The 15,268-nt window shown below is 31.8% G+C and overlaps 3 protein-coding genes across 3 annotated transcripts; 1 reads left to right on the forward strand and 2 right to left on the reverse strand.

The window, feature by feature from the left end:
* The first annotated feature begins 2,032 nt into the window (after positions 1-2,032).
* Positions 2,033-7,151, forward strand: LOC18108103 (uncharacterized). Its single transcript, XM_006370955.3, has 7 exons — positions 2,033-2,417; positions 3,602-3,631; positions 3,896-3,991; positions 4,576-4,687; positions 4,806-5,097; positions 5,216-5,270; positions 6,939-7,151. The coding sequence occupies exons 1-7, from the start codon at positions 2,265-2,267 to the stop codon at positions 7,005-7,007; spliced, it is 807 nt and encodes a 268-aa protein (XP_006371017.1). The 5' UTR covers positions 2,033-2,264; the 3' UTR covers positions 7,008-7,151.
* Positions 7,152-9,013: 1,862 nt separating this feature from the next.
* Positions 9,014-10,019, reverse strand: LOC112325368 (uncharacterized). Its single transcript, XM_024591856.2, has one exon. It carries the CDS (start codon positions 9,828-9,830, stop codon positions 9,243-9,245), a length of 588 nt encoding a protein of 195 aa, XP_024447624.1. The 5' UTR covers positions 9,831-10,019; the 3' UTR covers positions 9,014-9,242.
* Positions 10,020-12,418: 2,399 nt separating this feature from the next.
* LOC18108101 (trihelix transcription factor DF1) lies at positions 12,419-15,086 on the reverse strand. Its single transcript, XM_024591857.2, has 2 exons — positions 14,499-15,086; positions 12,419-14,083 (listed from the first exon to the last, which is right to left on the reverse strand). The coding sequence occupies exons 1-2, from the start codon at positions 14,726-14,728 to the stop codon at positions 12,823-12,825; spliced, it is 1,491 nt and encodes a 496-aa protein (XP_024447625.1). The 5' UTR covers positions 14,729-15,086; the 3' UTR covers positions 12,419-12,822.
* Between the last annotated feature and the right edge of the window lie 182 nt (positions 15,087-15,268).

The following is a 15,268-nucleotide window of genomic DNA, read 5'->3' on the forward strand; positions in this document are numbered from 1 at the left end:
AATACCAAATAATGTTTTATGACATGAATGTTTTTGTCTGCATTGATTTTTTTTTTAATTTTAATTACAACGTAACCTGACCATGTAAACTAGTAAAGTATAAACCAGAAGGTACTTTTTTTTTTTTTTTTGCAAAAGTTGTTTAAGGAGCTAAAATAAGTCATATAATAATAATAATAATAATAATAATAATAAGATTGAAATTTTCAACCACTGCTTTCTCTTGGTCCGTTAACATCGGCAACTTTTACCTTTATTTGGGCCTAAATTGTTGGGCCACATGGACCTAATGAAAAGTTATTGGGTTACACCAAACCTCTCAAGACTATTATTACATGGGCTTACATGATAAATTAAATTTGGAATAATGATACGTGGGCTGAGCATTTCAATCCAATGCTTGATCTTTGCTTAGCCCACCTTGTGATTATTATTATTTTCGGGTTTAAAATTTAGGATTTTTTAAAGTAACATAATGCACTAAAAAATAATGATAAAAGGAGAAATTTTCATTTTTTTTCCTATTATATTTTCAATTTTTTATTTGAATTCTCCAATTTCTTTTCAAATTTGTCACTATAAGGTATCCAATGACACTTGTATATTTATATAGTTTAAAAAAATATCTTTATAAATTTTTATTTTTTAAAATACAGAGATTCACTGTAAAATTATCTCATAGATTATATTTATTTTATCTACCGAACAATTTTTGTATCCTCTTAATTTATCCCTTGCATTATTAGACATTAACCAAATTGCAACATAAGACAAGAATAAACTCGATATAAAACCAATGAACCACCCACTAAACTAATTTAGTTTGAATTGTTGAAGTATATAAACCAATTAATCTTGAGTTGAAGTGGTCATAACTAAGCAGATTTAATTGATTTAGCGTGTATTTAATATTATAATAATTTTTGTGATTATAATTTAAGAAAAATTATAAAATCTAATTTTTTTAATCAAGATTTCAAGATAAAATCACCAATAAAATCATGTAAATTTATAATATATTAATTGATAAAATACTTTCGAAACAAAATAAGTGAGAGCCTTGATGAGTTCATATGAATCTCTTAAAAATAACACATTATTTACTAAGAGTGTTTGATTTGGAGGTTGTTTTGGTTTTTTTTTGTGAGGCCTACATAAAAAGCATATGTTTTTAGTTTTTAGATGTATGATTTGTGATTTAAAAAAATTATATCTTTAAAAAAGACCACCACACTTCCAACCAAATACATACTTAAACATCGGATTATTAGAACATAAATCCTCGTTTATTTAGTTATTATGTTAAATTAACTATTTGTTAGTGTAACAACAATTTACCTTATATATATATATATATCTTTCATTAATATATTTTTATTATTATCGTGAGTAGTAATTCGGTGTTCGTTTTTCAAGAATTTTTGCTGAACAATTCATATTATCCATGTATTGTTCATATTTCAACAATAATATATTTTTAACAATTTAACTAAAGAACTGGTGACCTGCAACCTATATCGAAACAAGGTTTGGTTCATTTTTAATAACATTATAATAAAAGTTCAAAACCTAAAGTTGTTAAAATTGGCTGAGATTATGAGTTAAGAAAGTTAATCAAAGTAAATTTCATGGGTTAAGAAGGTCAGCTAAGATAAATTTATTTTATTTAAAAAAAAATTAAAGTAATATTATTTTAAAAATATTTAAATTAAATTTTAACTAAATTAAATTTCATATTATTTTTTAAAAAAACTCAACTTAAAGTAAAATAAATTATATTATTTCACGAGACCAAAAAAAATATAAAAACATAAAAAATAAAATTCATGTGCAACATATAAGTTTATAATTGTTTTTTAAATGATATTTGAGATTGTAATAGTAATTATTTTTTAAAATTATTTTTATTTATAATTATATTGAAAAAAAATTGTTTTTAAATTTATTTTTAACATTAATAATATTAAAATAATTTAAAATTAAAAAATTTTAATTTTAAAAAAATTAAATAATCTTTTTGAACGCAGGAAAAAAAACACTCTTATTTCAACCGTACCATTGGGCAAGGAGAGGACTTCGCCGACGCCCTCACTTCCCTCGCTAATCACCGATGCACAAACTCTCACTTTCACTCTCTCTCTCCCCCGCCTCGCTTTTTCGTGCCACAAGAACATCACTTTCCTCCGTATAACAATAGCTCAATTACAAATAAATTCAGGAAAGCATTGAAATATTGTTTTTAGTCAAGAGTTGTTTGTTTTCCTATGATTATGCAAATGCCCCGATGGAGAAACGTGATTTTACTCAAGAATTCATTGGTACCAGCTTCATCACAATCAATAACAACAAGGACCCATTTTGCTTCAATTCATTCTACACCTATTGCATGCGAGAAACGGAAGAGCAAACGGGTTGATGTGAGTTCAAATTAATTTTCTTCTTTGCAGTTGTGGTTTTATGTGGGAAATGTTTAGATTTTTTTTATGAATTTTGGGATTTTTTTATTTGTTTTTGTAATTCAATTTAAGGTGATGATTGATTAGCTACACGGTGTTAGTTTTTGTGTCCTTTTAGCTCAATGTGTGTGAATATATTCATTGGGGTTGTTTCTTTTTGAAATTCAAGATTGAAACTTTATGTTTTGTTTGTTGCTTATGAGTCATAATTCGTAATGGGTCAGCTGGATTCTACTGAAAGATCCCTATTTGTATTGGGTTAGAAATTAGAACCTATCTTCATTATGAACAATTGTCTTGAATGTTGGAAATTGGGAGCTATGCGATTGCAGTAGGTTATTATGAACTAAGTGGACTTGTTCCATGTTCTGTGTCCCATGCTATGAACTGAACCACATGTCTTTAGGTGGAGAGGAAACATGAAGCTTTCAACAAAATGAACTGTACTATGACATTTACCTTGAGTTGAAAATGATCAAGTGGAAAATTTCTAGCAGTTCAAAAATTTCTTCGAGCTGAATATATTTAAGTCCGAAAACTTCTAGGTGTGCTACCTTGTTCTCGTAAAATAAATCTTGAACTCCTCAAACTCTTAGCAACTCTAGACTTGAATGAAACTACCCAAATTCCCATGGATTCTGGTGAAATTTCGACAAAATTATGACAATATTCTGTTCTACAACCAAAAACTGTTGCCATTGACTTCCCGTTGTTGCACAGATTCCAAAAGTATGAATCTTTCATCATTTAGATTTTAGATAAAAATTGTATAAAGTGTGTTTCTCATTTATCCCTGAGGAAGTTATGAGAGTTTACATGCCTCTGATAAGCTGCTAGAAGCATATTTGGGTTTCTCTTGTTTGGGAGCATCATATGGCCAAACCAAATATTGGGACGACGAATAACCAATTTTAAATCTGAATGTTCCTTTTCCAGTTTTTTGAATGTATTGGCCCACATGAAACAGGGAGATGATATTTTCTGGTATACTATTTCTCTTTGTAGTTAATTTCTTTATTAGATGTAAGTTAGAGATTCGTCATTGTTTTTGCTTGTTACATTCTTCATCTATTTGCTTATTTTCTTACAGCTGTGTGGATACTAAAGATTGCCTATGAGAAAGACTAACATTGTTCCTTGGCCAGGATAACAGAGGATCTCAAAAGCCATCTAAGGTAAAGAAAAATGTTGCAACTTCTGGTCAACAACATATGTTACTGTTTCTCTCCCTGCTTAGAAATTGAGATGCTAAAATTTACTTTTCACATAAATTTCAAAAGTCATAAAGCTTTTCTTGTGTCTCCTATCTTGATAAAATTTGCTTTTTTACCCTTTACATTTAACAAACTTTGTATGCACTTCCCTTTCCTGTCAGTGTATTTTATTCATTTAGTTCTCTTTTAAAAAAACAAAATTGTGACATGCGAATATAACTTCAGGATTACATAAAATTTGTAAGACGCCAAAAACGTGCTGATGAGAAGAGAGCATTGAAAGACCTTCTCTACAATAATGGACCTCTTAGAATATTTCAGGTAAACTTCTCTGTTACTTTGTCTGAATTAACAGAAATCCTTGGTGCAAACATACATTATTGCATTGACATTTTACAGAGCATTTTAATTGGAGAACTCTATGAACAAGCAGTCAATCATTCTCAATAACACAGTTTCACCGGTATAGCCTAGATTGCTCTAAGAAGTCTTTTATGTGACTGTATATTGCATCCAGTTTTTGTCTTTGCAGAAAGGATTTACTTGACGATTTTGCAATGAGTGTATGGATACAATCAGTGTCTTCTTGATATGAACCTTCTTTTTCTAGTTTTATATCTATCTAACTCAAATTCTAGTTGTTTAATGAAAAGGTGCAGCATCATCATATCAGTCGTGTAGTTTTTTGGAATGGCAATCTGAATCATGAATCTGATTCTCCATTTTTTTCTTGACCAGAAACAAAAGCCATGAATTGTTCCCTGTTTGTTTATTATGTGAAGCATATCTATTTTCTCAGAGACAGAGCATGTACCTCAACCTTTAATTCTCTTTTTTTTTTTTTTCTGGTCAAAAGTTTAGCTTACATGTTTTACAAGTGATACTGATTTGCATTTTTTATCCAGCACAAGGACCCAGTATGGTCATCCGATGCAGAGCCACCATTTGGCTCCAGAAAAAGGAATGAAAAGGCTTATGCTCGATCTGCTAAGAAATATCACCAAGACAAAATAAGAAGTGGGCTTTTTCCTTTTCCTTTCCTTTTGTTTATTATTTTCAGCCAACTAGCCATAGTACAATGTGACTTCCTCGCTTCTCACAAAAGGATGGACTCCTGACTTCATGAAATGATCAGGTAAGCTAAGAAGAGAGAGTTCTGCTGAGGACTCTGGCGATCCCGAGACAGTTTTTCATGCAACATTTGGAAACAGATGGTATACGTGGTCTAATAAGTCTTTCCAAGGAGAACCATCTGGATTTGAGTGGAGAGAGCCTCCAAAGTGGAAGGACCAAAGATACAAAGAATGGGATGCTAATCGAGAAACAGAGTCTGGCAACGCATCGTATTCTGTGGGATCACATTCTGACAGAACAATCCTTGGTCTGCCTCTAACCGGTCCTTTAAAGATTGAAGATGTTAAGAACGCGTAAGTGCTTTACTGCTTTTCTTGACCACAAAAGTAAGCATATTTTTTTTTTCTTTGATTCAGCAAATCTTCCTCATTACACCATTATTGATCATTTCTGCCTTAATTATGCCTGCAGTTTCCGCTTATCAGCTTTAAAATGGCATCCGGATAAGCATCAAGGTGCTTCACAGGTCAGTTAATAAATTTATCCCTCCACCCATACCAGTATCCAGAAAATCGTGTTTAGTTTTTCCCTCATAAGACTTCGTTGTTTCTTGATCAACGAAGACATTGCCCATCTATAAGCAGGATATGGTATCAAATCCTCATTGCATCACTTTCTGATGATTATAGGGCACACCTATATCTATCAGTTTGTCTTGTAAGTAGTGTGTTTAGAAGTGCTAAGGTTTACAAAGGCTAGTTTGAAATATGTAGAAAACAAGACAAGGATTCTCTACAATGACATTGTAGACCAATTGAAAGGGATGCAGTGCAGCTTGACAGCGTGTTTGTTTTGGGTACAAAATATAACGGGTTCAAATCCTGTCATCCCTGCTGACAGAGTTCTGATAACATGTTTTTGGATGCAAACATGACTTGAAGATGCCTAAACTTATATTAATGCAATCAAGTTTTTATAGAAATTAATTTGACATCACAAAAATGAATTTTATCCAAAATTATTTTAATTGCCAAAAATTCATCATCCAAAATAGCTTTATTGCCGAGATTTATGCATGGTGAAAAATACCTCATGAAAAACTCTTTTAACAAATGTTTTAGTATTTTCACTCAATTGTTTTAAAATGAAGAGCATGAACTTGATGACATGTGCTATTACACTTTTAATCATCAAAAAGCTTTTTATTCATTTCTAGCTAAAAAGACTTTATCACATGAGTTTTCGCATTTTTTATCCAATTTTAGCTAAAATAGTAAACTTGTAATTTTTGAAAGAGTTGTACGTAACACTTTTTACACTAAAGAGGTGACAAGTGCTAGCTGTCTTAAGAGATCAACTTATTTTTTACTAAAGCTTTTGCAACAACTCTTTTTCTTTCAAAAATAGAAATGTAGCCGTTTCTAACATAGATGGAAGAACACATCAAAAATCAAAATATTTTAACCCCATCTTGTTAGTGTGAGAAACAGCCACGTGTGGTCTTTTTGCCTATAAATATCACTCTTTCACTTTAAGTGTAGAACACACAACTCTATTTTTACAACACTTGATGCTTACAAATTCTCTTATCAAAAAAAACTTTTATTATTTTCATAATATTTACAAAGCTTTCTTTGCATCAAATCCCTGTTTCATGTCAGATTACATTCATAAAGACTTGAACTCAATTTACTGTAATTTTCTTTTCATTGTAAGGTGTGAAAAATCCTCCTGAGAGATACCTATTGTAAAAGTGTAAGTGACACTTGAACGACTTGAAAAAAACTTTGATTGTGAGTCATTGAAAGGCTTAATCTTAAGCCTTTCAAAAGATTGTGATCGAAAGGCTTGATCCTTGAAAAAGATTGTGAAAGGTTTTCTAATCTTGATCTTGTAAAAAAGATTAGTGTAGTCTGGATAGTGAATGCGTGAATGGAGGTTTAAAGAATGTAGTAGGTGATTGTCTGAACCACTATAAATTGGCGTCTCTTACTCTCTATCTCATTTTATTTGTGTCTAGCGTGTTGTAGCTGAAATTGATATGTTAAATTTCTTGAAGCATCAAACTTTCAATTGAACATCTCATTCACCCCTCTTAGTTGCTATTTTAGACTTTCAGGTATTGTTAGCTTCAACTTCGATTTTTTTTCCTTGTTTTTCTTCCTGAAGCATTTATTTTCATGAATATTTGCAGGCAGTTGCCGGAGAGAGATTCAAACTTTGTGTCAACGCATACAAATCATTATGTGATGCTCTCGCCTGAGTTTAAGCACCAGGCTGCAACTGAATTCCTCACTGTTAGTCGCCACCTTTTTCTTAATGGAAGCAGCAATAATGGAGAAGAGGTGTACTATATCATTTACTTATATTTTCTTCACAATATTATAAACTAATTCTTTTGATTTTCTTTTTCGCTCTACCAACCCTTTCCTTAACCCATTTTCAATAGCAAGGGTTCAATTTGAGATTTCGATCATATTAGATAAATGGACACAGATGGAATTTTTTCAAGTTTTAGAGAAGCTTGAAATAAATAAATAAATAAATCCATGTTCTAAAATTGTTCATATTCAATGCCTTGGATTAAAATATATAAATATAGGATGAAATGGATAAAATTAATTGTTTAGGCATTAAAAAGAGAATATCCCATTACAGAAGATAAAAAAAAAAATTCCAAAAAACTTTCTAGAAGATTCATAGAACTCCAAAAATATTTCACTTTTACCAGTTCTGCAGTAGAAGATCATGTGAATAAAGAAAAAAAAACAATAAATTATTTGATTTTATTTGGATTTGGCCTTCAATAGAAGATTATCTTTCAAAAATAATCTTCCATTTTTTCCATATAAACAGCCTTCTTACATTGTAAAAAGCAGAGGCCATCTTTTTTGGTAGAGCTGATAGGGCTCTGGTGCCTGAAAGTGTACATATGAGTTGCTGTGGATTATCTGGGCCCTTATTGTGATCTTAACACTGCATGTTCTTCGTTCTATAATCCATGTGGGACCCTTTAATTTGGACAAAAAGCCATGGATAGTTTACTTGTGTTTGAGAGATTGCGGTAGTAATTATTTTATAAAATAGATTTTATTAGGAAATATATTAAAATAAAATAATAATTTTATATAAAAAAGCTTTAAAATTTAAAAAGTTACGGTTTAAAATGCAATTTCAAACTCCACTTGATTCATCAAAGGATTCTAGCCGTGTTTGAGTGAAGAGGTCAATTGTGATAGCATGAAATAGAATGTCTTTCGGACGCTTTTATGAATTGGATAGTTAAAGTAAAGTCTATGACGTAGCTCAAATATGTCAAACATGTAGTTAATTTAACAAAAAATAATCAAAAATTTAAATTCATACTTTTAACATGATATAGTTTACGTGTTCAAAAACAACTATAAATAAAAAAAATTAAAATAAAATTTTAAAAAATAAAATTATTAAAAAAGAAATTCTTGACCCATCTCTGTATTTAACTCAAGTTTAAAATTAAATTATATAAAAATTATTTTAATGTAATTCAATCAACTTAATGTAATTCAATCAACTTAGTCGGTTTAAAAATATTATATGTAATTAAAAGAAATAAAGATAAAATTAAATTTTAAACCAATGAATACTCACTTTCTGGCTACAAATTTTCAACGGGTAGTTTTCTTCCTCCATTCAAATTTCAAACTATAAATATAAATATAAATATAAATATAAATATTAACACAGCTGCATCTATTTATAGATAAATAAATAACTTGAGTTTATTTTACTCTATTTTCGGTCTCCTTGAAATATAAAAATTACAATGTCACTAGAATAGTAAAAACTTTATTTTATTTTTAGTTTCTATGGTTCAGTAATACTTAAAAATTAAGATCTAAACCCTTTATTTTATAATTATTTTAAAAAAACAACAATTTATAGCTTTTGAACTTCAATCAAAAGCCACAATCACAGCTAAAAATCATAACTTTTCTAATCAAACTCTTATTAAATTTTTAAAAACTTAATTAATCAGATCAAATCCAATTCAAACCCAATTAAGTCAAAACCCAATAGAAACAATTGATCTACCCTCTCCCCAAAAAGAGAATGTAAAAAAAGTAGCAAAAGTATTCAAAAGCAGTCCTCATCATGAGCAGTCATCATGCCCAAGACCAAGCTGCTAGCATCTTTGAATGACATTAAATAAATTATTTCCAAAGAGAATATTAAATTAAGTATATCTACTATGAGTTCCTCTCTTGTTTTTGGGTATGCAAAAAAAAAAAAAAAAAGGGGAAACAATAGCTTAGCATTAAAACCAATCAAGGAAAACATAAAAATGAGATTCCAATTTCCAAATTGTAATTGAAATCAAGAATTTAATTCTCAAAAACGAAAACAAATTCTTTCTCACATCAAATTACAGAGATTTGAAGCTATTTTCTTGCTCAACCTTCTAACACTAAGCTTACACTTCTAAAAGACAACATGAATTTGACCAACAGGCAAGGTACTAAAAGCAAAGAAGCACAACTGAAGTAGATACCATGAAGGCATAGATGAAGATCAAGAACCCAAAATGCAAAGCCCAGTTCCTCTTGAACTTACCGAAGTAGCTCTCAGGCGGTTCTTGATAATGAATCTCAAGCTCACCCTCATCACTAACAACAACGTGATCGTGACCATACTCGTTGCTACCACTAGCTGTTCTCATCTTCAACTCCCTTAACTTCTCAGTAGCCAAGCCAAGAGTGAGCTTGTGACACCTTCTTTGGTACTTGAAACCATTGATGCACCTAAGGGTCTGAGCCACGGAGACATAGAAGATGAGGTGTGATAAAGAGAGGAGGATAATGGGTGCCCAACAATGGCGGCATTGAAGGCGATTGGGCTGTGCTTCAGCCATGAAAATGAGAGAAAGGAAGATGAAGAAGAGGAGGAAAAGCTTGTGGAGTTCTTTCTTTTGGAGGTCTATGGCTCTTTTCTTTTCAAGGGTCTTCTCAAAGTGGAGCTGGATTATGGTGTTTATAGCTTGGAAAGCTGTTTCTTTTGGGATTTGTTGGTGGTGGTTGCTCTGGTGGTGGGTTTCATAATCTGCCATTGTTGAGGGAGGGGGCTGTAGGGTGGGGGGGGACTCCTTGTTGTATGTGGCAGGGGAGGGCTATGGGGTTTGTGGAAAAGGCAATATTTTATAGTAGCTGTAATCCAATGGGACATAAAATTCTTGTAAGCATGTTCATCAACTGTTATAATAATGGGAAATTTGGAGCATTCAATTTATGATTTGTTAATTTTGTTTTCGAAGTGAGGGTGTCCGAATTGTTGAGGGAATAGGTATTAAGCTCGGGGATGGATCATGATAAGGTTGGAGCTATAAGTCGGGAGTACTAATTCCTATTTTATTTATTATTATTATTATTAATATGATTATTTCGATACACGCATCTCAATTAATTCTACTTATCCTAAAGTTAATAATCATATAAGTTTCCAGTAGCTCTGAAGGGACTCAAACTCATAACTATTAAGGAGTAAACTCAACACCTGACCAATTAAGCTATCTTTCAGAGTTAATTCATTGTAATTTAGAAGAGTGGTAGTTTTTGTTTTATTAATGTTTTTTTATTTTTGTTTTTAAAAAATATTAAATTAATGTTTTTTTAGTATTTTCGATGATTTTAATATGTTAATATTAAAAAAAAATATTTTTGAAAAGCATTTTATTTCATAATAAAAAACACACTCAAATTAATTCAAAAAAGCATATATATATATATATATATATATATATATATATATATATTAAAAAAATAAAACAACATTATTTAAAAAAAAATCAACAATATTTTTAACTGAGTTTCACATAGTCAACTTAGATATTCGATCAGATTCCGAATTAACTTCATTAATTTTTTTTTATGAAAGTGAAATCTAGTTTAATACTTGAAAAAAAAAACCATCAATTTAATATTAAAAAAATAATTTAAAAACCAAAAGCTATAATAATACTAAACGGACACTAAACCACTCATTAGTTTGAGTTGATATGAAAGACTGAGTATAAAAGAAACTCGGTTCTTACTACAATCAGTAAAACTTGTCCAAATTAGGAAAAATCTTGCCAAAGATTGAGTTTAAAACAGAAGGGGGAGATGGTTTTGCCTATTTTAATTGAAATTATTTAATCTCTAAATAATTTATTTTCCCTGTCATTTTGTCTGTTTCTTCATCTAAATTAACATAAAAATCATATGATTTATGCATAATATATTTTGATATAAAAATATCCCTTACTCTTAATATGATAAGTAATTTATATGTCTTTATATTTTACAAATTGTGTTCAATAACCCTTATTATTTTTTCTGTATAAAATTAATTTTTATTTATGATTTTAGATCATTTTAATATGCTGATGTCAAAAATAATTTTTAAAAAATAAAAAAAATATTATTTTAATATATTTTTAAATAAAAAATACTTTAAAAAACAATAATTAAAATACTCTCAACCACACTAAAATTTGGGTGGAAAGGTAAAATTTCTTCAAGAAAATGTTTCAGTACTGTCGAGGAGTGCATTTGATTTTGGTAATCTACCATTTTCACAAAAATTACAAGAAAAAAAAAACTCAGTAATTTACCAGGGCATGGCCCAACTTTATAATATAAACTAAGCTCAATTTCATGGGCCAAAATCTAGCGTCATCTGTTAAGCTGCACTGCTGCATGTAATTCCTCGGAAGCTGAAATCTAATCCCATGTATACTGTTAGCCACATAATTAAAATATTTTTTTTATCATATAGTATAAGAATTAGCTGATGATCCTAATTAAAATATTTTTCCATTAAATCTTCACCATCTTGTTGCTGACATAACAATTTTCAAATCTTTGTATGACCAATTTGTAAGGTAATATTTAGTTATTATTTCGGATATCGAGATAATTACAATAAAAAAAACTTGTTATTTAATCCTTTTTATTTTAAAAAGATAAAAATTTATTTATTTTTATATTTGTTCATGTAACCAAACATGTTTTTATCCATTTTGTCAATATTAATCATTCTTCACATGCTTGATGGTGATCTCTCTGACTTCTTTAGCAAATTGTTAGCAGTGTTGAATACTTTACAAAGATTTTGTAAGGGAGCCCAAATTAGCAGAGCTCATCTTCATGGCCAGTCTTCACAAGACTGGAAACCTCCTCATCTCTTGGCACTATCAGAACTCTGACCTTCACGCACCCCTTTCAACAGGAGTGTCCATTTTTCTCTACCATGATCACCACGGCAGCACCAATTTGCAGCAGTGGAACTTTCCAAGATCAAGAATGTTACACACATATGCCTAGCCTGTGGCACTGAAGTGGAAAGCATTTTTCTTCCAAGCTTCAGGATTGGAGGCCTGCCAAGGCAAAGATACAAGGATGGATAGGAGATGGCAGGAGTCAAAAGGTACTGCTTTTGCCGATCACACCAGATCAGCTTGCGCACGGGTGATAATGATAGGCACTAGTCAAAAAAGTGAATCACTTTCAACGTAGTGTTAGTGATGAGGGCAGTCTGCCATTTTTTTTCTCCCATAGTTTATCTCCTCTTTACCTGCTCCATGGACTGGTCCCTCCTACACAAAAATAACCTAACTATTTGCAATTTGTCATCTAAAAAGGTGATGCTAGACTGCACTGCTCATGTAACATTTGATTGATACAAATATGAACAAACATTTTCCCACCTTTGCATACATGTGTGAGCTTTCAAAAGCTAAAAAAGTGAAGTGTAAACAATTTTAGTACATATTAACCTACTACTAATTTCAACCTCTATCTCTCTTGACATGTTTATTCAACAAATGATGACCATATACACTATACATATGCAAGGATGCCGCTTTCTATGAGATGTATTCCTAATTGGTTCTTGACAATAAGGTCTTCGAAACCGGAAAGTTCATGGAACCATGGAAGAACTCCATAATCACTTTGACCCACATCTCAGAATAAGGCAAACTAAGTATAGCTGTGGAAAGAAATTCGTTGTCTAATGACTCCATAATTTCCATTGAAGAAGGATCAATAGCTACAATTCCCTTACTCCATAATTTCCAATGAAGAGGGATCAATAGCTACAATTCCATAACCATCTCCATCTTCTTTGCCTCTATAGTCTACTTGAATCTGATCAACATTTTCGCTTTCTCTGTCTTCTGTTGTGGCAGAATCTGGCAGTTGTTGATCTTCTTGGCCACCCATCATATGCATTAAAAGTTCTTCAGGCTTCAACTCGTAACTGGGATTATCAACCCTCCTAGTCTTCTCTCTGTATAGAGCATCAAGCTGCTGAAAATAAGGACAGGTCTTAGAATCCCCAGGTCTTTTTTTATTGCTATCTTTTACCCTCTTGAAGTACTTGTTCATATTCTCCCATTTCTCTTTGCACCTCTTTGCACTCCTATCATAACCGAGATTTTTCATTGATGTTGATATCTCCTCCCACAGCGGCCCTTTTGGTCCATTTTCTTGATACTGGAATTCAAGATAAGTTCGTATCTTGATCAAAGATTCAATTTCTTCTTTAGGCCATCTTGATGAGCTCATGTTGACAAAACTCTCAACACTGCTATTTTCATGTGTCTTCACTACATTCTCCACTGGAACTGCTTGGTTCTTGGACAGTAGCGCTGGAGATGTTTGATTGTCAGGAAATTTCATCGGGACTGTAGGGTTGTCAGGCAATTGCACCGGGATACCTTGCTCAGAGAACTTCTGTAAGAATGCAAGCACAGCTGCATCTTTCGCAGCTGCAATCGCTCTTTCGTGAACTAAAAGCTCTTGTTCTCTCTTAATCCTATCCAATTCTTGCATCTTCCACACTTCTTCTCTAGCTATCCTTTCTTGCTCGCATTTCTCTATTGCTTCTAGAAACTTATTTTGCAAATTCTCTTGCTTTTCTATCACTTCCTTCATCAACCTCTCAAAAAAATCTGTTAATCTCCGCTTCTTCTTTCTTGTTCCTTCTGATTCCTCACTCGAAGTAGATGCAGTTGAAGTAGAGGTGGCGTCGGTGCAATTCATTCTAGGACTCTGGACAGAACATGGAACATCATTTGGGATGAAGCTCACTGGGATTACCGAGGCCGAAGGCATTAAACAATGATCTTTATCTGACGATGTAGGTGACACTAATGCATTGGTCTTATCTAAAGCTTGTAATTGTTCAAAAAACCTATATGTCTTGCCATTCGGCCTACCGGACTGACTTCCTTTGGTTCTTCTATGATACTTGTAAATATTTTCAAACTTCTCTTTGCATTTCTTGGCACTTCTGTTATACCCAAGCTCATTCAATTTCCTGATAGCAACAGTACCAATAGGAAAAAAAATAAATTCCATGGTCTCACTAACGGCTTAAACTTTGAATAAACCAATAAAAAATATCAAACATGATTCAATAACTAAAAATATTAACACACGCAGTAATTTGAGCTAAAAAGCCATCCTTATTAGACCCTTTTGACACTATACACAAAATTTAATGCTAATTAACTTAGACTATAAAAAATGAACACAATAGACAAAAAGAACGGTAATTTTGCAATTCTGCTCAGATGGGTACCTCGAGATTGATTATTATGCAATAATTTGCTAAAAACAAGGTCTTCTCCACCATTTTCTCAGCAACCAAACGTAAAATGACAAAAAAACATAAAGCTCAAAACTTTACGTCATTTTCTATCAAACTCTCCAGAAGAAGCTAAAAAACTCACCTCGAAACCTCTTCCCAAAGAGGAGCTTTAACAACAGAGTCTCTAAATGCAACATCCATATCTGACCTTATCTCCAACAAAGCTAAAGTCTCTTGCTTTGGCCACCTGTTAGCTGTTGAGCACTGCACACCCTCTTCAGCTTGCACCCTCATCCCCTCATCGCCTTCCTCGTCCTCCCAGTCACCGGCGGCGGCGCTTGAATTTTCCAGGAAAGTGGTTGACGCTTCCATGATTTTGATAGGATAAAGAAAAATTACAGCTTTAGACAAGAAAGGTGAATTCTTGGAGTTAAATTTTCTTTCCTTCTTTTTGGGTTTTTGTTTTTTAAAATAAAAATGGGGTTTTTAGCTTCTCTCTTACTGCTACTACCTACAATTCTACTTTGTGGTTATGGTTCAATACAATGGTGGTGAAATTAAATTAGGGTTTTTGGTTTTTATAAAGGGATAAAGCTGGGAAGGTGTAATCAAGTGGTGGGTACAACAAAATAACAAGCTTGATTTTTTTGACATGTGAGTTTTGGAAGTATTTTGGGGTTAAAGGAGATGGAGTTGGGGGTTGACTTTTGGTAAAAAATAGGAGGCTTACAAATAATTAAAAAATAAAATAAAATAATTGATAGAATTAAAGGGTAAAAATTGAAAAGTAAAAGGTAAAAGAATATGGATATGATTGTGGTGGCAAGTTGTTTATTCTTGTCTTAAATAAGAGGCCTACCAAGCCCATTGTTTTCCCTTTTCAGTGTCTCCATTTTACATAATGAGACTAGA

This window comes from Populus trichocarpa, chromosome 19 (genome assembly GCF_000002775.5).
Source record: "Populus trichocarpa isolate Nisqually-1 chromosome 19, P.trichocarpa_v4.1, whole genome shotgun sequence".
NCBI lineage: Eukaryota > Viridiplantae > Streptophyta > Magnoliopsida > Malpighiales > Salicaceae > Populus > Populus trichocarpa.